General features: G+C 41.6%; 1 protein-coding gene across 5 annotated transcripts in view; it reads left to right on the top strand.

Annotated features, from left to right (window-relative positions):
- Positions 1–26,816, top strand: part of NFIA (nuclear factor I A) — a 690,308-nt gene extending 663,492 nt beyond the window's left edge. For all 5 annotated transcript variants that reach the window (XM_074221294.1, XM_074221297.1, XM_074221295.1 and 2 more), the window contains one exon: positions 19,655–26,816. In XM_074221294.1, the coding sequence (XP_074077395.1) occupies positions 19,655–19,672 (18 nt within the window). In that variant the 3' untranslated portion in view covers positions 19,673–26,816. The remainder of the gene's footprint in view (positions 1–19,654) is intronic.
- The last annotated feature ends 705 nt before the right edge of the window (positions 26,817–27,521 follow it).

Here is a 27,521-nt window from a genome sequence, read left to right as displayed (position 1 = left end):
GATTACATGATATAAACTATATGAAGTATTGTGCTATAGGTTAATAGTAGCTATTATTAATCACTTCACCTCCTTCAGGATCATTTTTCTCATCTATAAAATGAGGGGGTTCAGCTATCATCATCATAAGTAATATTTATGCAGAGTGTCCTAAATGTCCTAGTGCAGCTTCTTCTATCCTTTTTTTGTCTTCCCTTTCTTTCTTATGTTCTTGTCTGTCTTTATCTCTATTTGTGTGTGTTGTCTGTTTCTCTTCCTTTCATCTTCCCATCTCTCTGTCCCTCCCTTCCCCCTTCCTTCCTCTCTCTCTCTCTCTCTCTCTCTCTCTCTCTCTCTCTCTCTCTCTCTCTCTCTCTCTCTCTCTCTCTCCCCCTCCCCCTCCCTCCCTCCCTCCCATGCTCTCTTCCCTCTTTTCCTTTCACTGTACTTTTGTGTGTGAGAGAGAGAGAGAGAGAGAAAGTATAGATATATAGCTACAGAAATATAGCTATATCCCCTTTCCTTCCATTCCACTCTCAGTCTCCAGAGCAGACTTGGTGAATCTTTTCATTCTGAAGGAACCCAGCCTGGGCTCCTGAGAATGCTCTCCAGCCTCAAACTGTCCCACATTCCTTTGCTGAGCCTTGGAAACAGAGGCTGGGCATGCAGGCAGAGTTCAGAGGGGAGCACATGGAAATGAGGCCCAGCTCTAACTCCTGAGGAGGGGTTTTATTTTGTTTAAACCTGAACTTGAACTTGGGGCGGGCTAGATGATCACAGAGGAAGCCATGTTATTCCTTAGACGATCTGCCGCCCCTTTCCCCCCATCACTATTATAGAAGTAAACAGTCCTTCACATTTCATCTTTCTCTAAAGCCCAGAGCAACTTGTCTGGGTGGATTCTGTAGCGGCAGAAATCAAAATTAAAATACCCGTTGGGTAGATTCACCACCAATCCAACAGAAGAGGCAGTGGGGTCTCCTCTCCATATGGTGATTTTAAGAGAGAAAGGGATATTTTAATTTAAGAGCCAATAAACATTCAACAGTCTTCCCTCCAGTAATTGTTTTTATGAAAATACAATAAAGTCATAGAACGTCAGGCTTTATGACTCCAAAGTGGAAAAGCCAGCTCCAGAGAGTTCATGAGCAGTTTGGTTAATCCTTAATTCTCCATTACATTCAAAGGACCATGATAAGTAGTGATGGAAAGCAGGATGAGGACATTGCTGCCTGTTCCCTGGCCCTGGGAGGACCAGCTTTGACTGTTTTGGGTACCCAGAAGGTGACCCTGCCTCTTCTCCATCTCAAATCGATAATCGGTGTCCCAGGGATCTTACAGTTCTCAATTTAGACCTTGGAGGCTGTCTTGTTCAGTTCCTCTTTTTACAGATGAGGAAACTGAAGCCCTTGAAAGCAAAATAATTTGTTCAGCGTCACAAAGTAATTAGCAGTTTGGGAATTCAAATTCCAATCAGAGAATCACAGTTGAGTCAAATCAACAAGATTATATGCTAGACTCTTGGTCATTGACTCAGAGACTGAGCCATAGACTCATAGAAAGCACCTCAAGACTGACTAGCTCATCTTACATGAGAGGAAACAGAGGCTTGAAAACTTCAACTTCTTTCCCACAATTATGCAACTAGTTCCAGAAGAAGCAGGATTTGAACCTAGTTCATTTTCACATGTCCTTCTGTTCTGTACATCATACAAAGATGATCTCCATTGGATACTGTCTCTGTCTTATATGGACACTGCAGTTTGCCTTGTTATACTGGGAGCTCCTTGAGGATAGGGATTGGATTTTTTTTTCCTTTTCATCCCTAAGCAAAGAACTCAGAATGCCTGGCCCATAGGAGGAGCTTATTAGTTTGATGTGATCATATCACTTTCTAAGATTTAGAATTGGAAGGGACCTTGGAGATCATTTTAATTTAGCCTCCTCATGTTACAGAGAAGAAAATGGAGACCTAGGGAGGAGAGGAGACTTTTCTCAGGTCACCCAGGTAGGTAGGTAGTGGCAAAACTGGAATTTGAACCTGTGTCCTTTCTACTGTCCCATAATTCTGTTGGGTATAGTCTGACTTCATATGTAGAACAGCAAATCCTGAGAGGCAAATGAAGGGGCAGAGACCATCATTATGCTTTCTTGCATGCCCAAGTAATTTGTCAGAATATCTTTGCAAATACAAATAGTGCTGTAGAATCTGAACCTCTCTCTCTCTCTCTCTCTCTCTCTCTCTCTCTCTCTCTCTCTCTCTCTCTCACACACACACACACACACACACACACACACACACACACACACCTCTTCTTTCTCCAAGGGATTTTTCATTCACCTCTACAGGGAAAAAAAATTCAGGATGAAGCTAATTGTTTGTGGTAATGGATATTGCTTAGCTGTAAATTTAATCTACAAATTTAGAAGGACATAAATCCGTACATAAAAAAAGCATTTGCTGTTTCAGCATAAAAAATACTGTCATTTGAAACTGCAAACTTCCTTCACATATTCCTCACCCCTACCCTCTCCACCTCCCCTTGGGTTTGCTCAGCAAATTATATCTCAGCAAAGAAAATTTTGGAAGGAATCAAATCCCTAAACCTACTGTGCATTCAGTAGATGGGCAAAGGAGTCCTTCTGGCTTGCCCATGGGTGATCTTCAGCCAGAGTTTGTTTTGCAATAACCGTACCACTGCTCAAGTATAGAGAGAGCCCTCCAGATTAACCCCAGGTGGGAAGTTAATTATGTCCTGACCACTAGCTTCTACTGGATTCATGACTGCCATGACTAGAATGCCATGTGTTTCCAAGTCTTCTATCTCTCATTCTCTTTCATTGTCTCAACACTGCTAAGTAAGGAGGACAGGCAGCATAAAACCACAGACTTTTAGCATTGAAGCAGAAAGGATTGATTATGGAGTTTAAAAGCCTCCTTCAAATCCTACCTTTGGCCTAAATAACTGGTGAGACCTAGAACAGGTCTCCTTACCTAACTGAGCCTTGGCTTCTTCAGCGGTAAAATGAGGGGTGTTAGACTAATAATTTCTGAAATTAATGATCCTATCCTTGTCCTGATGATTCCAGAATTTCCCTGGGTAACACAACTAAGTCAGTGTTAGAGAGGATTCGAACCCAGGATCTCTCTCCCTCTTGGCTCCAGTTCTGATGTTCCTTCTGCTCTAGGACACTATGTCTTCCAACATAAGGTGGAGTGGCAGGGTGCCTGGCAAATGACCAACTCCCTGAGTGCCCTTCCCTCCCAAGGAATACCAAAATGACCGGTCTGTCTTGCCTTGACCTCTCCTTGTAAAATAAACAAAACAGTTAAAGACTGTGGTAACTTTCTGAGCAGAGTCTCCAGATTTGGGAAGAATTTTTCCATTTAGAGGAAGAAAAATAAATTAAAAGATCATAGGTAGATGGGTAAAACAGCATTTGCTGACCTGGAATAACAGAGACTTCTTTTTTAATGGGAAAGTTTATGGATTAGCTTGTAAATCTCCCATAGTCACCAGCAGTCAATAAATGAGCAGGCATGGATTAAGTATTATGGTTGTAGGCATTGGACATATTAAAAAGGAGGGGCTAGACCTTGCCTTCAAGGAGCTCACATACTATCAGAGGAGACGTGTGGATGTATGATGCATTTTTATTATATTATATATGATTCATTGTATATGTTATTATATTTTATATGACATGATAGATCATATCTCATATTGTCTAATACATAAATATGCCTATGTATACTATGGCATTTTACATAAAATTCTTATATAACAGAATTCTAATGTAACATTTAATATATACATGCATATTTATATGTATAACTATAATCTATTTCATATGTGGTATATTATATAATGTGAAAACATAGATGCTACATATCCCATCTTATGTATGTATATTAGTATATAATTTAATATATAATGTTGTAAAATCCAAATAACAGGTAGCAAGATAATTTGAGAGGGTGAGGGTTGATCAGAAAAGATCTCATTATCACTTGGGCTGAATCTTTAAGAAAATAATGGACTAATCTAAATAGTAGAAGTCAAGGGAAGGCCACTGTAGTCATGGTGCAAAAGGACAAGGTGTCCTGGATGAGGAACATAAAGAAGACCAGTTTGATTGAGCTGCTGTATGTGCAGGGAAGTAATGTCTGCTAATTGGGATCCAGTTTGTGAAGAGTTTTAAATGATAAAGGCAATAGGGAGCCACTGTAGTTTAGAGAGTGAGGGAGTGGCATGATCACTAGGACAAAACAATTTGGTGGCAGGTTGAAGGATGGATCACAGTAGGGAGATCATTTAGAAGGTTTTTCCCAATATCTTGGGTCAAAAGTGATGAGGGTGGTGCCTGTGTGAGTAGAGAGAAGGGAACAGATAGAACAAATGTTGTGATAGTAGAAGGAAGTTGGTGGGGCCTTCTGAAGGTGACCATCTGGATTTGTTGTCCAACATCTATTCATTGGAATCTGTGGTGTCATTTTTTTCATAGAATTTCTTTAAAGTTTAAAAGGATCTCAAAGACCATTTAGTCCAATCCATATTCCATCCTCTTTATAACACATCTGAGAAGAGGACAAGATGAAGTATAGCTGGCAAATACATCCATCCAAAAAGCCATCCCTAAATAGCTATAGATATAGGTATATCTCTGTATAATATAAAGAGATATATTATAAAGAGATATATAGATCTCTGTATAATATACAGAGATCTATATATGTTGCAGGGATAATATGCACTATATATGGAATAATATATTTGGGGGGAAAAGGGCTATCTTGAAGGTTTGTTGAGCAACCCTCACGACGGTCTTGGGTGGTAGAAGTTATTTATTCCCATTTCCACGGGAGGTCGAACCTTGAGCTCAGAAAGGTCACCTGACTTGCCTTCAGTCTCCTTAGGGGCAGGATTTTAACCCAGGTCTCCCTCAGTCCAGGTCCAGCCTTCTGTCCACTATACCACAGTGCTGCTCCAACTTCCAAGGCAGCCCATTCCATTTTGGGACAATTGCTGGAAAGTTATATGTAACTATCCAGGAACTAGTCTCCTTTCCCATCCTGTAAAAGGAAATCAACTTGGGGCAGCTTGGTAGCATAGTGAATAAAGCACTGGCCCTGGAGTCAGGAGGACCTGAGTTCAAATCCGGTGACAGATACTCACTGTGTGACCTTGGGCAAATCACTTGACTCCATTGCCTTGCAAAAGACATGGCAGGATTAAGGGAAACTCCCTTTTTGGGAGGCATCCTTATATGATGAGAAAGAGTAGCCTGGCCTATTTAGACTACAGCGAAACATGCATGTTGGGCTTCCCTGGGCCTTCAAGTTCAAAGTTGAATGAGACTATTAAAAAAAAATCTGCACCAGATCCTCCTGGCTTTTGTGGGAGATATTTTTAAATGCCTGAGGCCCTCTATATTTTGCTGATCTTTAAAGTTTTGGATTCTTCTTTTTTTAACTTGAAAAGAAAAACTGAACCTAATGAAACAAACCCATCTCCTCTCCTCTCTCCCCATCCCCCACACCCCCTTTACAAAATATCTACATTCTCTTTGCCTCCCCAACCCCTCTATGGGAATGCCACCAAGAACTTTGCCTTGCCACCCTGCAACATGTCGGAATTGTGAAAGACTCCACCTGACCTTGGCCTTAATCCCTCCCTCTGCCCCCCACCCCCCCTCCCCTGCAGCCCCCTTAGATCTCAGACAACTTTCCTAGGGCAGGCTGGCTATAACGGTCAGCATCTATTTTTCATGAAAAAGAAGGAAATAATCTGTCTTTCGTTAAGGGGGAAAAAAAGATTTACAAAATGTAATCATTGTTGAAATCTTCCCTTTGAACTGTCTGGCCCACGGGGGTCTGGGTCTCCCAGTGGCTCCCTTCTTTAGAACACCCTTCCAGGGCCCTACGGCCGATCAGGTAGACTGGTGGCTGGACCCTTTGATGTCCTGAATGAATGAAAGGCCGCCATAATAAAAGGGAACCGTTGTTCAAGCATAAAATACTCTTTAAGCTGCTAGAATAGCAGCGTTAACACATCCTAAGCTGCCTATTTTTTTGGCCTCACATTTTCCTGTGCTTTGTATATAGCCGGGGTTGGTATTTTACCAGAAGCCTCTGATCTATGTAGTATGCTATTGGTGAACAAAAAGCCCAAATAGGATTGTTTCTGTCCCTTCTGGTTGCTTGACTACCCCCTCCCCAGGCTGGCCCCCCTCCCTGTGGCTCTGGCCAGGACCACAGTCCAAATGGCTTTGAGAGAGCGCAGGAGAGTTTCTTTGTGGAACATTAGGGCTTCCTCCTGATGTTAATATAGCGATTAAAGGGAGATTTCATTTCCCTCAGAACTTTTTCCACTGGGAAAAACTCCAATCTTTCTGGGTCTACCCCCTACCCCCCAGCGGATCCCAAAAAGACTTGAGATTTTTAACCATAGAAATAAATAAATCACCTTTGTCAAACTCTTTACTTTCTTTCCAGGGAAACCACCTTCTTTGGGTTTTAAGTTCCCATGCATAATTAATATGTCATATTAAAAGTGACCGGGCTCCCCCAGCTTTCTGGATTGCATTTCAAGGAGCTGGTGCTGCTCAGACTGGACGGTGTTCTATTTAGGCTGATTTGGGTGCGTGGGGGTAGAAGAGACTATAAGAAAGCATGCAAGGGCCGTGGTACAGTAGAAGGAAATCAGCTGAATAGAGTGAAAAGAATGGGCATTGAAGCCTTTATCTTCTATGGACTACCTCCAGTGAGCCTGGACAGCGTGGCTTACCTCCATGGGCCTCTCTTTGCTCTTATAAAAGGAAGGAGTTGGACTGGGTGATCTCTCCAAGGTTAAGACTACAGACTTAGCACTACCTATCCAGTCTAGTAGCTCCATTGTACAGATAAGGAAACCGAGGCTGAGATAGGGCAAGCCACTCCTCCAGGGTCTCACCACAGCTAGGATTCAAACTCAGAGTTCCAAGGGCAGCCCTCTCTTGGTAACAAGAGTAACTATGATGCAAGGACCTGGGCTCGGATCTGGGAGCCCATGCACAACTCTGGAAAGCCACTTTAACTTCCCTGGACCTAATCTTATATTATGCTGTAAGCTGCCATGAAGTCCTAGCTCTGTGACTTAATTATTATAGCTATAATGTCTAAGTTTACCTAACACTTTCATTTTACATAGATGCTCTCATTTGCTCCTTGCCACAGCCCTGGGAGTTAGGGGCTGTTATTGTGTCCATATTTCAGATGAGGAAACTAAGGTTGAGTCGTTTTCCCACAGAGGCACCGTGAGTACTTAGGACAGGATTTGTTAGTGTCTATTTTTACAGATGAAGAAACTAAGGTTGAGTGAGTACTTGGGACAGGATTTGAACCCAGGTCTTTCTGACTCCAGATGCAGAGCCCCAATCCAAACAAATCCCTTTTTTTTCTTTCCTGGGACATTCCTTTCCTCCTTTCTAAGTCGAGGGAATTGCCCTCTCAGACCTCTTCCATTGTAAATATCTCATGATCTGGAATCAGAAGCTCTGAGTTCAAATCTCACTTCTCATTATTAGCAGTGTGACCTTGAATAAGTCAGCCTCCTTGGGTTCCGCTCTGAAAGGAGCAAGGTCTAATTAGATGACTGCTAAGTTTCCCTTTGGGTCCTAAAGATTAAAGGAGTTCGCATCTTATAATGGGGAAAAACCCTGGATTTGGAACCGCAGAACCTGAGGACGAATTCTGCCTCTGAGACTAGAAGCAAGTCTTGGGCTGCAGGTGTAAAATGAGGGGGGCAGATGGGATGTTGCTTCCAGCACCATGATATCTACCATGTGGAGTTCTTCAAGGCAGTAGAATTTTACCTGGCAGAGTAGTGTTTCATGTGGACGCTGGCCAGCAAGGCTAGCCGGGCCCCAGGCTGAAGCAGTCAGTCGTCCCAACTACTAACAAGAGTAACCGAGAGTAAGCGTGTACATGTATGTGTCAGTGTGTGCGTGTGCGTGAGAGTCTGAAGCTCTTGGAGGCATTTGGATAAAACTATTCAAATTTCCCAACTTGAGGTTTGAATGAAAACAGAGGTCTTGGCTGAAATAGCGGGGTTAGTCCCTGTGGACCGTGGTTTGGACTCCTCCATGGAGCCTGCCGTCACTAGGTAGGCAAGTGCTCCACGGGACAGATCACTCTCCATTCCATGGACCACGCCGACCACATCTGGCCTTTACTTCAGCTGGAAGCCGCCACCGCTGCTTCTGGGGGAGCTGGTTGTCTCAGAATCCTTGGCCAGGGCTCTCCCAGTGGGAGGGGTCTGTCACATGAAGGACACCCACATGGTAGAGGAGCTGCCTGGGTGCTTGTCCCTTCTCTTCCTTTGGGGAAAACAAATGTCATCCTTCTGATCTCTGGGGCGAACTTCAGACAGGGGCCTGGCCAAAGAGTGCACCTGCCCCAGACCGGCCAGTCACGCACTTCCCCCCCCCAAAAAAATGTAGCTTCTGAATGAGTTGAAAAAGGCATTTCCATGGGGGTTGTGGTTGTGGCCAAGTCATTACCCTCCTTTTCACATTCCTGACCAACACTGTAGTGACTAAATTGTATTTTATCTTTTGTGGGTTCCCTTCTATGAATAAGACTTTTTGACAGGCAAAGGGATTCCAAATACAGCTAGAGGCAGCTAGGTGGCACAATATTTAGAGTGTTGGACTTGGAATCACTGAGACCTGGGTTTGAATCCTATCTCATAGACTTAATAGTTGTATGACCCTGGGTGAGTCCCTTAACTTCTGTGTGCCTCAGTTTTTCTATCTGTAAAATGAGGCTAAGAATGTGGCCCTTTTGATTAGCATTCCTAACAATAAAGCTAATAATAATAATAATTGAAAATGCTAATAGTATCATCAATCTCCCTGGGTTGTTGGAAGGATCAAATGAGAGAATAAATGTAAAGCGCTTTGCTCACCTCGTGGCCCATATAAATATTAGTTTGATATTATTGTTAGCTGCCATTTTTATTTAATGTTTTCCTCCCCAAAACTATGTCATGCCAGGGAGGCAAGGATTATTGTAGCCCTTTTACATATGAGGAAACCGAGGCTCAAAAGTTGAGGGCCTCAGGGTGGCTAGGTGGTGCAATGGGTAGAGCACCAGCCCTGGAGTCAGGAGGACTTGAGTTCAAATCCAGCCTCAGACACTTAATAATGACCTAGCTGTGTGGCCTCGGGCAAGAAACTTAACCCCACTGCCTTGCAAAAAAAAAAAAAAACCTTAAAAAAAAAAGTTGAGGGCCTCACCCAAGGTCATATCAATGATGAGTGACAGTTTGGAAGAGTGGAAAACATTTAACTTAGAATTTTATATCCTGATACAAGCACATAGTAGGTGCTTGTTTATTGCTGATTGAAGCCTGTGTCTCCATTCCATGCTCTTTCTCCTTTCCCATACTGTCAGGGTACAGGCATTTACTGAGCAACTCTTGTATGCACAATGCTAGCCACTGGGGGGAACTTTGGCCATATTGAGTCCCTTTGGACCCCATTCTCCTCTGTAAGATGGGGGAAAGACCCTGAAGGCCTCTGAAGTTTGGTCGAGCTCTCTGTGGTCAGCCTCCAGGGTGACATGGGACACCCATGAAAGCTACCAGGGTCTACCCTACAATATACAAAGGATAATGTCTCTGCCCTGGTCTGACCCCGTATGGAGACCTGGGTTCAGTTCTGGGGTTATATTTTTTTTGAAGGATCATCTTGATGAGCTATAGAGTAGTCAGAGGAGGATGAAGGGCCTTGAGCCCATGTCATACTAAAGACAGAAAATGCTCCTGGGAGGAAGACCTGGGTTCATGTCCCATCTCTGTCACCGACTGGCTTTGGGACCCTGGACAAGTCACAATATCAGTGTTCAGGGCAATCTTGTGGAAGAGGGATTGGTCATCAGCCTGGCCCATAGAGGGTGGAAGGTTCTAGCTTGATAATAAGAAAGGCTTCCCCTACCCCTGGAGGTCTTCTAGTTCCAGTGGGCCTTGGTGGCCTCTTCTGAGAGCCTCTTCAACCCTGAATTCAATGAAACCCATTTAGAGGAAATATGGCATCCTGCTCTTAGGGTTGACAGGGTGCCCCCTCCCCTCCAAAGACTGGTCAGGATGGACAGCAGTGGGTGGCCTCTCCCTGGCCCAGCAGGCCCCAGCAGCACATGGGAAGAGCCACCTCCTTCCTCCATGTGTGAACGTCCTTAAATAACCCACAGCATGGGAGCCAGAGCCAACTGTCACACCCAGTTCTGGATTCCACATTAACAACCTCCTTCCGCCTGCGTTAATCTTTGGCCTTGAGGCCTTTTGTTTAAGTTTTTAATTTGAAAAACAGATACAGCTGCCTTGCAGCCCCCAGTTTGCTCCTAGTGAAGAGGAGGAGTCACCAAAGCAGACTTAGAATGCTTTCTTTGGTTCTTAGTTGTTGTTTTAATACACATCCTGTTCACCAGTGTTGGGTGGTAAGAAAAGAGTCCTGGAGGGCAGTGAGTGGATTCCCAAGGAGCCCATTCTCATCAGGGGAGTTAGAACGGAAGGGGCCTTCAAGGTCCCCTCTTCTAATTTTCTTCTTCTTCAGTTGAGGAATCAAGGCCCAGAAAGGGGCAGACACTTGCCCAAGGTTAAATAGTGAGCAAGTACACAGGGCAGGATTCTAACCCTGGTCTTCGGACTTCAAAGACACTTCAATTTATGGTAATTCAGTCCTATGGGATGCTTCATGTCTCCATTTGGAGTTTTCTTGGCAGAAATACTGGAGTCATTTGCCATTTTCCTCTCCAGTTCATTTTACGGATGAGGAAGCTGAAGCTAACAGGGTTAGGTGACTTGCTCAGGGTCACACAGCTTTGTAAAGTGTTTGAGAGTAGATTTGAATCCTGGTCCTTCTGACTCCAGGGCTAGCACTCTATCCCACTGCGCCATCTAGCTTTCCTTATAAATGCCTACCATATACACAATAGTGTAATGGCTGAAGACCTGGGAAGACCTGGGTTCCCTCTTTCCATTCTTTCGATACCAAAGGGTTCATCTATTTGAATTCATCAAGGAAACTTAGGGTATTTCTTAGAGGCTTCTAACTTATCCTAGGCATCATCTCTCTTTTACCCATTTTTGGGCAATGAGAGGAGTGGGTAGAAAAATGACTTTGGAGTCTTGAAGACCTATGTTCAAACCTTACCTTAGTCACATACAGACTGTGACCCTGGACAAGTCATGATACTTTTCAGTGCTAGAGGAAGTTTTTTATAATTCTGTCACCTGCAGGTCCTCCTCCCAAACCCATTCTCAAAAAAAAAAAGTCAAAGGTCCAGTCATTATCTCTACCACATCCTTGGATATAAAAGCAAAAAGGAAACAACCCCTACTTTCAAGGTGGGGGGGGGGGATACAGGATACAATGGACATAGAAATAAATATCTAATTAATATAAAGACACATTAACTGACTAATGGAGAGGGCATATAGTGAGGGTTAGGGAAGAAAAAATGGGGGCAGCTAGGTGGCACAATGGATAGAGCACTGGCCTTAGAGTCAGGAGGATGGACATTAGAATCTAATCTCAATCACTTGAGCAAGTCACTTAACCCTGATTGCCTCACATCCAAGGCCATCTCCAGTCATTCTAAATCGTATCTGGTCACTGGATGCAATAGTGAGGCTGGTAACTTGGCACAGCAAACCCCTCGCTCAAATCCAATTCATGTGCTTGTCATGACATCACCTCCCTGATGTTGTGATCTTCTTTGAAAATGAAGGACAAGGGCAGCTAGGTGGCATGGTGGATAGAGAATGGGCCCTGGAGTCAGGAGGACCCAAGTTCAAATCCAGCCTCAGATCTTAATAATTGCCTAGCTGTGTGACCTTGGGCAAGTCACTTAACCCCATTGCCTTAAATAAAAGTAAATTATTTTATAAAATGAAGGGTAGACATTATTAAGTAAAATCAGACTTGAATAGTCAGTGGAAACTTGAGTGTAGTCATAGTAGCCACAAGGAAGGCAGAAAGTTGGATTCGACTCCATGACCTTTCAGGTCTCCTCCATTTCTGGAACTCAGAGCTTCTTGGTTCTGCCCCTTGCCTCAGTGAAACCAAAGACCCCAATTTTTACCACTTGGTTGGAGTTTTCTTCCTCTTTCTTGGAAGGCAGAGGGATGTGGCCATCCTCCGGCCTCACTCTCCCCATGACAGACTTCCTGTTTAGGATTCAGATGGGTTGATATTGTTTATGGTCCATAAATCCTTAGTACTTTGAGGCTTCCAGGAGAGCAGCCGGCTTGATCACCAACTTTCATGGTGTTGTAAATTAAGGGCAGGAAAGTGTGATAATACTCCTCGGAGAACAGTAAAAAAAAAAAAAAAAAAAAAAAAAAAAAAAAAAAAAGAGTCTAGCAATGGTTAAATGGAATTTTATAAGCAGGCTCTGTTTGCAACTGTTTTGCATTACATGAGTTGAATACCTCCGAGATGACACACATCTGCAGGCCCTTTATTAAATCCTTAGTCAGCACTTTTCAACCTGATGAGATTACTTCTTCATTTGACTGGAGAAAAAAGGGAAGCTAAGATCTTTTGCCGGACTGCAGAATTCATCGGGATGTTTCACCTTGAGCACTAGGGAAGAGGACAGGCCCAGAGGAGGCTCCCTAGGACAGTTTGCTAGAAGCCAGGGTAGGCAGCTGACAAATGGGGAGCTGACAAGTCCCAGAGTCAGGATCTTTGGGGAAAGGTGGATTTATCGAACTCAAAAATGCCAACTGGAGAAGGCTTCCTTGATTTTGGGATCTCCAGATAGCCTCAGTCCAGCTTGTATTGTCATATTGGGACTCAACAGAGATAACGAACAGAAATGCCTTTGTAAGTCTGGCCAGAGGCAGGAGCTTCCATTTCGGGAACTCTCAAAGTAGAAAAAGATATAGAGAAAGGCAGAAACCGTATTAAATTGAAAGTTATTGCACCATAAATGCTCAAAGACATGTTTTTTTTTAAATCTGCCCCAAGTGACCTTAGCCATCATCTGCTCATATTTCGCCATTGGCCAGCCATATAATATTACAAAATTAATATTCTATAAGCCAAAGTTATCGGTATTACAAAAGAATAAGAAGAAGGAAGGCAAATACTTTAAAATCGGAGGGTTCAGAGAATGCAGAGAGAAAATGGGTTTTTCCAGATACCTCTTGGGATTTTTTCTCTGTAACTTACTTGTAAATGTATGAACTGCATTTAGAGCACCAGAGTCAGGATTTCAATCTTGGCTGTCTGACATTTTACTAGTGGCCTTGGGCAAGTCACTTTGGGCCTCCGTTTCTCCATCTGTAAAATAAGGGGACAGAATGGTTGATTATATCCTTCTAGTGTTCTATCATTTGGGTCAGCACAGCTAATAATAACTCATGGGTTTTTGGTTCAGCTGAGAGAATACTGGCCCCAGAGGGAAGAGACCAGTATTCAAATACTGATTCTGCCCTTCACTTCCCATGTGACCAGAAACAAATTTTCGCAAACCAACAAGTATTGGAGAACAGCCTCCTCCATACTCTCCTGGAGTTGGTGTTTGGCAAAGACAAGATGGGAAGGATCCTGCCTCCAAAGCCTCAGCATCTTCATTTGTAAAATGAACTGCTTGGTCAATCAAAGAGCCTTTATTAAGCACCTACTATGTACGAGGAGCTGTCCTAAGTGCTGAATATGCAAAGAAAAGACAAAAGGCAACTTCTGCTTTTCCAGGAGGTCACTGTGTAACAAGGGAGGCAACTATATATAAACATAGTTATATGTAGAATAAATTGGAAATAATTAGCAGAGAGACTTCTCTGTGACTTCAATCCAATCCAGCAAACTTTATTAAGCACCTACTATATATCCTAAAGTTTCTTGCCTAGTTTCTGAATATTTCAATTCAGTCCAGTAAATTTTATTAAGCACCTACTATATATCTTAAAGTTTCTTGCCTAGTTTCTGAATATTTCAATCCAGGCCAGTAAACTTTATTAAGCACCTACTATATATCCTAAGGTTTCTTTTCCCAATTTCTGCTCCAATAAACCCAAACCTACAAGGAGTTTGTACTTGATGACCTCCGAGGTTCACTCCAGGTCCTGAGCTCTGACTTAAATGCATCCATGGCTGCCTCAGCATCCCATGAACCCAACCCCAACAGAGGATACTTCCAAGGTATTTTCTAGCCCTCAGACCCTGAACTCTAATTTCCAGCAAGCCATTTTCAAATTGATCTCAAGAAAGCTTGATATACATGCGCCATCCCAAGTCTGCCTCTTTGCGGCCTCAGCAAATCAATGATCCCCTCCAAATGTCCTTAGAGTTGTGACCTCAGCCAGAAGCCAAGGTGTCATCAGTCCCATAGAGAATGGACTGGATAGAAAGAAATTTAAGGATGGATCTTGGAGGGGAGAGGGGGATACCAGTCTTGCAAGGGTTAATTAAGTTTTTCCCAATGATGATTAAGGGACTGGAATTATTCGGGCACCCCCACCCCCCACGATACCCCAGCTCCCTTATTGACATGTTGCTAGTCAAGGGACACAATAGCTCTCTGTGTCTGCCAGATCATTGCCAGAATCATCTTCAGGAAAAGGAGGAAGAAAAAAAAAGTTTTGAAAGCCCCACCATGAGACAAAAGGCCGGGAACTGCAGTGCAGTATGGAAGCTGAGAAAGCTCAGAGTCAGCAACTTCTATTGATTAAGGACTAACCTTTAGAGTAACTCGCAGAGTGTGTGGTTAGCATTTAAATTTAAACATGTCAAGAGTTGATTTGTGTTTCGGAATACCAACTCCAAAGGAGTAACATTCACGTCGCCTCGTTTTCCCCCTAATTCCCTTAAGCAGCTAAAGAATTTCATGAGATGTCAATAGGGCAAGAAATAAGGGGGGGTATGGGGATTTTTTTTGGGGGGGGGACAGCCCTAGCCCTCAGAGCTCTCTTTCCCATGCAAATCTTCAGACATACACATATCCCCCCTCCCAGACAAAAAAAAAATGCTGGGCAGTGAAACACAATAATTAGCCCTTTGTCTAACTTTCCCAAGTGCTAGAGAAAGACGGGTTAATTAAATATACAACAGTGTTGGTTTTGGGAGTGGGGGTCCCCGCTTGCTGTGAAGGTCATAAATTAGGCAGAATAAATAGCTCAATGTGTTTGCAGTGGGCTCTGCTACGTCAGAGCCACTGGAAGGTTGGTGGGAGGAGAGCCGAGGGGTTCTTGCTAATGATAGTCACGTCTGGGTCTGTCTGGTTGCTAAGGGCAACCAGACATGATGTAACACCACGATGAACTTGAACTTGGGGGGACTTGAAAAGAGAACAATAGACCAGAGCAATCAATAAAGCCTATTTCAGTGAAGGATTACAGAGCTGCTCTGGGGTAACCTTGTCTGCAAAGCACATTCTGAATAGTAAGATGTGTGAAGAAACTTTTTTTTTGGCTTTTTAAGAGGCCAGGGCCAGAGCTGCAGAGCTAAGCAATGCAGTGGAGATAGGCGTGGGGTGGGGAAGGGCGCCCCCTGCCGGCCCCTTTGTCCCCGGAGGACCTTAAGGAACTTCCCAGCCACACTCCCCGAGGGCTTGCAGGATGGGGTGGGGGAGCCTCACAAGTGTCATTGTAGATTGGCCTTGGCCATATCTAAAACTGGACTCTTTCCCATTTATTTAGAGAGCTAAAAGTGCCCCCCCTCTAAAGGTGAAAGCTCTTTCTTTTTTTCTTCTTTTCTCCCTCCCCTTTTTATCCAGTTAGATTGAGGGCACATATATTGGCCAGGCCGATTTCCTTTCAGGACACAAAAGACCTGATTGTGTTTCTCAAAAGCATGGTCAGAGAATAACATTTGAAAGTATACAGGATGAGGACTTTTTAAAACTCCTCTGGAAACCAAAGGCTGCTTGAAAACCCAGGAAATCTTACACCACCATCCGTGTAGTTATCATTACTTATTTAGGTTTGAAAACCAACGAAGTCTTATTTCAGGAGGATGATTCACTTTTTAAAGCCAAAGTAAAAATTAACTAGGCTGCAAGTTCCATTAGTACCCTAGCCATGGTAAGCAAAATTAAAGAAGAATCTCAGTAACTTGGGTAGACCATTAGGATCTAAAGCCCCAAGATGAAAAGGGATCCACAACCCCACTGAACCAGCCCAGATTTAACCCTTCAAACTCCAACTCTGCTGGATTAGGAGATCGTAAACATGTGGAAATACTTGCTGTTACTAGAAGGGTCAAGGTATGCTTCTGACTGGGCTTCCTGGGGAGATTTGGGGGACTAGCCTGCATATTTTTTTTTGTTTTTGCAAGGCAATTGGGTTAAGTGAATTGCCCAAGGGCACACAGCTAAGTAATTATTAAGTATCTGAGGCTGGATTTGAACTCAGGTCCTCCTGACTCCAAAACTGATGCTCTATCCACTGTGCCACCTAGCTGCCCCTGGCCTGCATATTGTGATATAATAAACGGTGACTTCTATGGAGCCACAAGCACCAGGGGTACATTGTAGGTCCCCCTCAGTTATCTCCATGTCCTTGGGGATTCCCTACAAGTCTAAAGTAGAGATTTTTTGAGTTATCCATCTGAGAAGGGAATTTCCACACTGGGAATTTCTACACTGAAGAAACCATAAATCTAGAGCAAAATCTATTATCTATTTGTATGCGCATGATATACACATACATTTTGCTAATAATACTCAAATGGATATGCAATCTTGTATATGTAGGTTTTCCCTCTAAAGAAGCAATATGTCATCCATCTCTACTTGCCTATCCTATGTAAGTTTTGTCCATATTCTCTTGTAAATTCTTGCTTGGCATAACAAGAATACTAATGGAACACTCAGTCTTTTATTCTACAGAGAGACAAAGATATCAAGGGTGAGAGAAAGAGAGGAAAAGAAAGTTTATGTTTTCAGACCCTCTTACGTAACCTGTGATGTGAGTATTGCAATATTCAGTATTATTATCCCCATTTTACAAATCAGGAAACTGAGATTCATAGTGATTAACTGTCCCAAGGTCCCACAGTCAGGAAAGGATAGAACTGGATTTGTGTTCTCCAATCCCCCATGGTGATCTCCTTCCTCCGAGCTCATTGTTCTGCCTGTGATGCTATGCCACACCAAATGATGGAAGAGAACCATCCTCAAAGTAGACATTGAAAGAAAGTATCTTAAAGGGCTGAAAGTAAGGAAAACCTATTCCTTTTTTAATAAGTGCTTATATTTGTTTTATTCATAATGGCCAGAGGTGCCAAGGAGGTAGCTATTAGCCAAACCACCTTATGTGGCAGAGAAAGAGAAAAAAATGAAGTTATTTAACTTCAAGTCTAGTCAGTTCTGTTCTAGTCCATGAGCATTTAGAACTCACTATGAACAAGGATCTCTGTTAGGTATGAGAACCCAAAGACAAATGAGGAACTAGGCCTTTCCATAAAGAGTTTACGGGGGGGTGGGGGGCAGGGGGCAATATAGATAGATAGATAATGAAATGAAAAATGAAATTAAAAATTAAAAAATAATTTTTGGGAGGGGGAAGAACACTAAAATCTATAGAAAATGACCTTTCTGAGGGCTAAGCAATTTGTGAATGTGTGTGTGAGTGTGTGAGAGAGAGAGAGAGAGACCGAGACCATTTTCAGCTATTTGAATATGGCGCTCTTCCATGGTTTTATTACAAGGGAGTAAAATGACTTTTTTTTTAAAAAAAAAAAAGCACAAAAAAAACACACACAAAAAAAAACCCTGGGCCCTGTTTCCATCCTCCAAGATAATGGAGGGCAGAGCTTACCTGCATGAGTACTTTTTGCTAAGCTCACCTGAAGAAAGCAAGCATGCCTATTTCCATTTTCTGGAACCAACAAAGGGCCTTCAAATTGCAATTCCAATTGCATCTTTGACCATGCAGCTCTTTCTCCCTTACAATAGCATAATTCTCCATAATGGAAGTTCTGAAATGTTTCCTTGATCTTAGGATAAGAAGCACAGACAAAAGGGTGGGGAGATGATGAAGAAACTGGAAAGAGACTATCATCTGCTCAAAGTGGGGGAAGGGAGGAAGGGTCAGCTCCATCAGGATGACCAGACTCAAAAGCTTAACCAAACACATCTTATTTTCACAGTTAATTTTCAGTTTCCCATCTCAGTTAATTCTCTCTATGGTTTTGCATAGAACGGAAGTCTTGTAAATTCCCTCCTAATGATCTACCCGAGTTAGTAAGACTCTTTCCTAGTTTTGCTTGACATAACAAGAATACTCAGTCTTTTATCCTACAGAGAGACAAAGATGTCAAGGGTGAGAGAAAGAGAGGAAAAGAAAGTTTATGTTTTCAGACCCTCTTACATAACCTGTAATGTGGGTATTGCAATATGATTGTCATCAATTGATCATTATCAAAAAACTTTTAGAATCTTAGAGTCCTCCCAATGGATCAAAATAAGGAAACTGAAGCCTGAGAGGACGATCCACTTGGAGATCGGAAGAAATGGGTTCAAATTCTGTTTCAAGCAACCCTGGACAAGTTCCCTAACCTTTCTTTGCTTCAGTTTACTCATCTATACACGAGTTGCATTCAATTGGCTCAGCTCCAAATTTATGATCCTATCATTAGTAAGACCTGGGTTATGATAAGGACCATCGATGGTTTCCTTCTTTCCAATATTTTAAGGGAATCAATACTTAACCCACTGACTAATTAAATGATTTTGGACTTGACTCATGGGCCAATGTCCAAAAACTCCTCATTGGTTAAAATATTCCAGCTAACATAAATTGTGAGCCTGGCTAGCCACTTACTACCAACTTTGACCTTTTTCTTCTATAGTAATGTCTCTATATTGTCCCTAGGCATGTCTGTGATGACTCTTAGGAAGCCTTATGAGCGCTTATGGCTAGAAGAAGAGGAAGTACCTAAGTCCCCCCAGACCATATTTAATTTGCATTTCTCAAAGGCAGTCCCAGCTTCAATGTGCCCATGGTCACTGTGTTCAATCATTGCTTTGGTTTAGCTCATGGGTGATTTACTCTTTCTCTACTTAGGGTATTTCCTCTCTACATTACCAGGACTGCAGAGTCAGAAGGATCTTAGAAACCATTTAGTCCAACTTCTGCTTTATAAAAAAAATCATACTTCCAACAAATGGTTTACTACAAAACTTGAAAACTGTCATGAATGGGAAACACTACTTCTGAGTCGGTTTATTCATTAAAAAAAAAATTCTCTTATAGAATGTAAGCTCCTTTGAGAGCAGAGACACTTAATTTTTGTCTTTGTTTCCCTACAGCTTTGAACACAGTAGGTGCTTAACAAATGTGTGTTGACTTGATTTATACCAAACTGAAATCTGTCTTCTGCTCATTAGTTCTCCATGTGATTTCTTCCTGCTCTAGAGATCAACCATATCTAGTCCGACATCGTTTCCTAATGCTTTACCATCCTGGTGACAAGAAATAGCCTGGAATAGTAGAATCATGGGGTTGGAATCCCTGTTCTACTTTCTTGTGACCCAAGTGACCTTGGGCAAGTCTTCTTCCTTTGTGGGCCTCAGTTTCTTCTTCTTTAAAACCTAGTCGGTTCCAACTCCCTTGGGTCTTTCTCTTGAATCTATCCTGCCAGTCACATTTTATAACTAGGCTTTTTTCCTCCTTGTGTTTTCCAGTCCTGGTACCTGGGATAAAAGTCACAGCATCCCACCATCCACCAGACAGACCACCGGACCCCTTCTCAACTCTGTAAAGCGGAAGCAGCAGCAGCGCAGTGCAGTTTCTTCATTGTCCAGCGGAAGGGGAGACAGATTCAGAAAAACCAGTACATGGAAAAATGGCGAGCGTTATGGTCCAACAGCCAAGGCCGTAACCTCTTTGGGATTAGAATTTTTTTTTTCAACCACCTTAGGGACTGTTGTAATTTTCTCAAATGGTGCTTGAAATGATTTGGCTTTGTCGCATTGGAGTGTTTCGCTGGTAGTGTAAGTTGTAGGTGACACTGGGTGGAGGGGGAGGCCGGTCTGCTGTCGTGTGCTGCCTTCCCTGCTGTACCCCACTTTCCAAACGGAGCCCAGCTGTTTCACGGTCTTGTCATCATCCATTGACCCATACAGATGCGTACGCCTTTCTGAGCACTCGCAAGGCCCGCCGCAACTAAAACTTTCCTAGTCGCTGAAATCTGCAATATGTAACTTACAGGACAGATAATAGGGCATGTTCTTCTGTAACATTTCGGGGAAAAAAATATGCAATGGGTTCCCTTTTGGGGGGTTTGATTTTTGTTCTACAGTCAGCAGTTTCAATGCATAACATGACCCATAAAGGATGGCGAGTCCACTCACGTTGCAGAGATATCCAGAAATGACAAACTACTACTATTGTCGTCATTTTTTTTAAAGTTTGAAATGCTGCACTTACATTAGAACATTGTGGGTTTTTTTTCCAACAATTTTCAACAATTACACAAATTCACGTGGAAATGGGGAAGATGGTCTGTTTTGACAGAAACTGACAGGAATCAATCAAAACAATCGAATTTTGAATTGAGTTAAGTGCAATTTCATTGGATAGCTAAATATCTTTGTAAGATAGAGATTGTTGAAAATTCTATTTTTGTTTTCCAAGTCCTTCTACCCCAGGACTCTAAATTATTGGGGTAAAAAAAAACAGCCTTGCAAGAAAAAAAGGGGAGCTATTTTTGCTTTTTATGTTTTTTATTGTTAAACTTGTATCCCTTTAAAAACTGAAGGAAAATTTTAAAAAACAAAAAAAAATACAAATCTAATGGTGCTTTTACCACAATATGTTAACTACATTAAATGCTAATTAATTATTTTCTTTTATCGAAGCACATAAAAAAATTAAGTCATGATATCTGTTAATTTTATAAGCTAAAAGTCACTTATAATGGATTATGCCAATTTTGGAGAAAAAAAAAATTGACACATTTCTGGCCACCTAGGGTTTATCAGTTTTTGGCCACCTCAAGTCCCAGAGAGCATCCAGAGGTTTGAAACACCTTGATGTCCTACATTTTCCTGGACAGACTGCAGAGAGAAATGATAAAGATGCTGGTGTCCATTCTGATTCTGATCAAGGGCACTTGTTGGGAAAAAAAAAAAGGAAAAAATTCGTACCCCCAGATGTCCTGTATCTTATGTACAAAAGTAAAACATGACAAAAAAAAAACACAAAAAATGCAGAAAAAATGAGAACAAAATAGAGTGCAAGTGATTTTTTTCTACCAGACAGCGAAGCACCCAATGCTTCCCCAGGCGACTTTCAGAAGGTTTCCTAGACTATACATATATATACGTTCTGATTGGCGCATCTGGCTAATCAGAGAAAATCTGTGCATGTTCTAGTGTTAGTAACTAATTTTTATATAGTTAATGTAGGATAAAGTAGAGTACATTAAGACACAATATTGTAACCCTATTCCAGGCACTTACTTGCCTTTAAACCTTGTTTGTTCAGCCCTTGAGAAGGGTATCTACTACTGTCCTATACAATCAAGTATCTGAAATTCTTGGGAAGTCACTTTTGCTCATCTTTTCCCTGAAACAATGTTGGTTGTTTGTTTTATTTTTTTTCCTCCTTGATTTGCACGAAACAAATGAAAAAAAAATTCCATATCAATGTGCCTTGCCCTGGATAGCGATTATTTCTGAAATTGTTGCACACGTTCCTCGAATCGAAAGGGTTTTTTTCCCTGGTCAAGCATTTGGAGACACTTTTTTTGTAAATGTGACTTTGACGTCCGCCATCGTCAGTTTCCACTTCTAGAACCTAAGTAGCGTGTTAGTCGTCCGCCCAATAGGAGTAGTGTGTATCGTCTGGTGTGGTCAGTGGCAGTGCTATTCTGAGATCTGTAGATGCTAGAGAAAAAAAAATCAGTATTTTGGGATGTTGCTGCATTGGACATTTTATTTCGGAGTCTTCCTTTATTTTGTTTTATTTCCCAGATATATGAAAATATGCAATACCTGCTTTTATCATGTAGAAATGCTTAGCGGTGATCGAGTTTTCTTTTGATTTTTTTTTATTTGACCAAAGTCAGTGCTGCATTTGACGCAGTGTGTTTTCGGTGTTTGTCTTTGTCTAATTTTTTTTTTTGCGAATTTTGAATGCACGGAGGCAGGAAGGGGCTCCCTTTAGAGTAGCAGTCAAACTGTGAAGCACTAAGCTGACCCTGCTTCAAGCAATTTTTTTTCTTTTTACAACTATTCCTTTCACAAGCAAGCCTTAAAAAAAATAGCATTTAAAAAAACACAACAAAAAAAACCAACCTTCCTTTTTCTTCAGATCCCCACACCCCATTTTTCTTAGCAGACCAGTTGATCCACATTCAATAAATATAATAATGCCCATTTTTATATGCACGTTTTTAAACTTCCGAGTTTGGAGAAAGAAAAATAAATAATTGTTTACTGGTTCTCTCTATTTAAGGAAAAAAAGAAACCATTTTGGACTTTGATACGTGTCTGATAAGTGGTCGAGTAGTTTGTTGGGCTCTGTTGTGTTGTGTGAGAGTCAGTGTACAGTATCATTTCTTGTAGCCAGCATTCTTTGCCTTCCCCCCTAACAGCACTTAGCAGGGCATTACTTTGTGATGACATTATGTGCACTATGAAAAATAAAGAAATTTGCAGCTTACAGTGCTTCACAGTGAAGGGAAAAAAAAAGACAACAAAAAGCCTAGACCGACATTTTGTCAGAACCTTTGCTCTAAGCTGAGGTGTTACCAGTGAAATTGGTCTGTACATAAGATGAAATTGCACCCTTTTTTTTAAATGAAAAAAAAAGAAAAAGAATAAAAAAAAAAAGACGAATCCACCGAAGCAATAGTTGGGGCAGGTCCAGTGATTTGGGGCGAGCTGTTTGAGAGCGAGAGAGCAGGAGAAACTCCTCTGCTCCCCCTCAGAAGATAATGTAATTTGTATGTTGTATAGTTTTATGGATTTGTTTGACCCTATTTTATAATGCAGGACTTTTGTAATGTTGTTTAAATGAGGAAAAAAATCTGTCCAATTTAGCCTAGTGGAATTTCTGGTTGTTTGTTATAAAGGCAGCGTTCATAGAATTGCTTTTACTCTTTATTTTTTAATTTTTTTTCATTGCTGTTGGGTGTCCCCCATCCCTTCTTTTTTGGGGAACTGGATTTAAGTTGAAAACTTTCCTGTTTCCTTTTTTTAATGTATGTATTTAAATACAGTTATTTTTCTTCTCTTGATGATATAGCATATTCCTATGCTTCAGAAGTGTAGGCTACTGGAGACCCATTGTAAATGGACATTACAGGTATGCTGTTTTATTTTATTTTTTCTCTTGAAGATATTTTGTCATATTTGAGTTTGATGAAGCCGGAGTTAGGGAACTCTGAATCCATTTGCAGAAACAAACAAATCAAAACTTTTTCAAGACTTTGCAACATTAGGGAGGCAGTCTAGGGTCATAACTGACAGGGGTTGTGGAGTAGTAATGAAAACACTCAATGATACTTTTTTGGTTCACTCTATCATCATCCAGAAAATGACAGTTGAGTTGTGACCAGACAGAAAACAAGGGAGAGAGGAAACAGGGTCTGATTCCCCAGAATCATAGCCAAGAATGGAGACCTGAGGAAAACCTGGGCGTGTGCAATGTGCAGGGATTCAGAGTTGGTGGGATCCAGGAGACAGGGTAGAGTCTTTGATGGGGAAACATGCGAGATTTCTCTTCCTCACTCACCTGTCCATTCCAACTCTAAATCAATGATTCTAGAACACTACGACATTTAGAAGAAATCTCCCACAACTATCTTTTCCTATTTCTTGTCTGTCTCTAAATTGCTCCAGTTTCTTTCATCCTCACCAAATCTTTAAGTTTTCTTTCCCATGATGATCACTTGACACTGGCCCTTCTCCCTTCTCATCCCCCAGCTCCCAATTCTTGGATGTTTTTCCTGCTTGTATTAAGTAAGCATTTGCTTGTCTCCTACTGCACACCCCAGCCAGGCAGTTAGTAATTTATTTTCTCTTCCATCAGCTCCAAGTTAGAATTTAGATAGACGTGGTAGACTTTCTTCAGTCTCAGTCTGGGTTGGATTCCTTCCCTGAAGGTGGAAGGGGAGAAAGGGACCCCCCCACCCCAAATCAAAGGTTCCTGGATTCACAGTATTCAGTCAGCCCACAGGAATATGCAAAAATCAAACAAAAAAAATCAACCCTCTTAAAAATTTCTCCTTTGTTTTTTTTTTTGTTTGCATCAGTATATTTTGCAGCTTTGTAGTAACAGTGTTATTAAATATTTACTGTACACATCTGGCTTTGTGGCCTAACATCAACAACATCAAAACCCAGTTTTTCCTTGCAATTTTCTTTTAAATCACAAGGAATGTCAGTGAATATCGTACTTTGCATTATGTCTCTGGAAATATCTTTTGGATCGTTGTTAGCAGTGGTGGTTTCTTTCAATTCTTCTTGACTTTTTTTCTTCTCCTTCCTTAGTTGAGTTCTTTTGATTTTTTGGTTGAAGGCCTCCATAGAACAAATTGCAGACACAACTAGCACAGTCGTGTGAGGAGAACTTCCATGGCATCTAAAACAAAAACAAAACCCCCAACAAACCAGTCCACTTGACTTAGGAGATCTGGTGGTGGATGTCTCAGGAAGCCAGACCCCTGCCAGCCAAGCAGGGCTGTCGTGAAAGTCAGCTTCCCAAGGCCCATTTTTGTCTTGAAGTCAATGCATGTTCCTCCTGTTGGACAGTCCCATGACTCTGCTTCCCTCCATCCGGTCCAAGGCTGTGCTCCCGTCTCATCGGCGTCTTGCATCCGTCCCCTTTTTTTCTTTTCGCCAGTTTAAAAAAAATAAATATATTAAAAAAGGCAGTGGGATGAGAACGTCTTTGATCTATAGCAGGTAACATTGAAGCTGTTCCGTGGCACTTAACTGTAGTGAAGACTTTGTCGCCACTTCTGAGATCAATCTAACGTTTAATGCAAATCCATTACATGGTGCTATTACAGGCTGGCAAAATGATTTACGAAAAGAAAAAAAAAATACGTGACAACTTGGGCTCGTTTCAATCTGCTTTCCCACAATGTAAATGCATAGCAGTGATTATCTGCATGAGAACTATGCACTAACCTTACCCGAAGAAAACAAATATATCCGCGTTGGTATCTCTTTCCCTTCCGTTGACTCCGGTCCTTGCCTTTTTGGTCATTGTTATGATGCCAGCTTTAGGACAGAATGAATTATAAGAAAAACCAGCATAATACCTGATATATTAAAAATGTAGTGCCTGTGAAATCTGTATTATATTGCTCTTCTGAAGTAAGATTGTTTTCTACACCGGTAGCCTTTGCTGTCTGTCAAGACCTTCTGGTATAGGTGATGTAAGATAACCATACAATATAAATGCATGCTATTCCATAATGCTTAGAGAGCTGTATGAATATTACTCCAAGTTATGTTAGTCTTTTTTTCTGACTTGGTTCTTGTCAGATAGGTTTAAAGATATTTCACTGAGAACGCAAATTCTGTCTCTTTTCTTGATTTTTGGGGTGTTTTCAGTATTTTTGGAGGTATACATTTACTTAAATTCAGTATTACTTGTGTGGTTTTTTTTCTCTCTCTCTCTCTCTCTCTTCTTCCTAGAGGGCAAGCATGGGTATTGAGTTCAGAAATCAGTGCCTGGCAAGATTTTTGTCTCAAAAAAACCACCATGTGACTCCCAAGAATGCTGTTTAGGAGGCCACACATAAGCATTTCGATATGAGGGGATTCTTTTCTCTTGCCCCTCAACTGATTATGCTGATGTGGGAAGTGATTTCCTAATGGACAGTGTTCAACTAGGTACCCATGCTTGACCCTTCTTCACACCAGACCTCTTCATATTAAAAAAAAAAAAACCTTTAAAAAAATTCATGTGGCTATTTAGTTTCTTGCACAGTTGCAATATTTTCCTTCAAAAAAATTAAACTCTGTACAAACTCTGGGCCCTTTTCATGAGAGGAAAAAAAATTTTGCTATTAACACGGGATTTTTTTTTAAAAAAAATTATTCTTTCTGATCTATGTCTCCAATGACTTGCTTCCCAAGAAAAGCAAGGTTTTGGTTGTTCTTTCCCCTGCCCCATTTTCCTAGCCAGCACCCACCTGCCTTTTATGCCTTCAGGAGGCTATGGAGCCATATTGGGAAGGGATCTGGGAAATGGAGAGAACAGATAGTAGAAATTCCCATATTCCATTAAAAGTAGTGAGAGCAGGGGAAAGAAATAATGCAACTTTGGTGGGAATAAAGGGGAGAGAGCATCCCAGGAAAAAGGCCCCAGGCTCTGCATCAATCATCACCAGATTCACATGTGTACTTAATACACTGTTAGATAAAGATGAAAACCTTTTAAAAATTTGTCTGCACCATAAGAGAATATAGTAGATGTGCTACCTCTAATCCAGCATCTTCACAAAGGAAAAGACTCATCCATAAAATGGGAACTTTTGTACTTTCTACAGTGGCTTCAAGGACTAATGTGGCTTCTCCTATTTTCCTTGCCATTTTTTTAAGCTCAACTTTTCAGATGACAAAATGCTTCCCCTCTTCCTGGTTTGTTTTGTGTCTTTCAGCTGTCTCTTATTACTATGCCTATGACTATTATTATTACTGTTATTATACTATTATTATTATGATTATTGTGATGCTCAATAGTCTCTAAATTAGTCATTTGTTTTGAATGACTCAAAAGTGTAGAAGATGACTGGAAATGTTTTGGGTGGAGGGGTATGCTGAGTGTGAGGACGACAGAACGATGACCCTTCTTGGTTCATTTTCCCTTGCCAATGATGGTCTTCCCACACTGGGCAGCTGTAGCTGCTACCATTTTTCTGGCTCACAAGGGTTATCAGCCTCTAGTGAGATCTTGTGGTGATGGAAAGAGGCCCCATTCCTGCCCAACCCTGATCCTCTCCTTCATTTAAGAGTTGCCTGGGACCTTCCCCCCAAACGCATTGTTTTTTTGTCCACTCAGATGCCATGTTGTCGTTTTATTTTTAAGTCCGTAGTGGGAGGGGCGTAGACGGAATCTTTTCCGATAGATATGTGCAAGATCAATTGGCAAACCTCACCTGCCACCCGTGTTAATACCATGGTTTTTCTTTTGTCTTTATGAGCTGGCCCCTTGTGCCTCTAGTATACTTGGATTGACTTTCATAGTTACCCTTTTAGTTTGGACTGTGTTCTGTGAAAATTTGTAATTGGTTGAGAATCACTGTGGGCGTCCATTGTTATTCAACGAAAATCTCCACAGGTTTTTCTGAGCTGGTGTGGATTAGTTTAACTCTTGTATTCAACCATTAGTGCTACCAACTTCTCACATTACAGTACAGTTACTGGAAGCAAGTACTGCATTTCCTATGCAACAAAAAAAGGAAAATAAAAATGCTAATGCTAACGAGCCTGAGTCACTCCTTGTCTCCTTTCCTTTTCACCCGCATCAATGGATGAAGTGCCTACCACCTACAAAGACATGGGATACACACATACTACCCTCAAGGAA

The sequence above is a fragment of the Macrotis lagotis genome, chromosome 2 (assembly GCF_037893015.1).
Source record: "Macrotis lagotis isolate mMagLag1 chromosome 2, bilby.v1.9.chrom.fasta, whole genome shotgun sequence".
Classification (NCBI taxonomy): Eukaryota; Metazoa; Chordata; class Mammalia; order Peramelemorphia; family Peramelidae; genus Macrotis; species Macrotis lagotis.
This window is presented reverse-complemented; position numbering and strand designations above follow the sequence as displayed.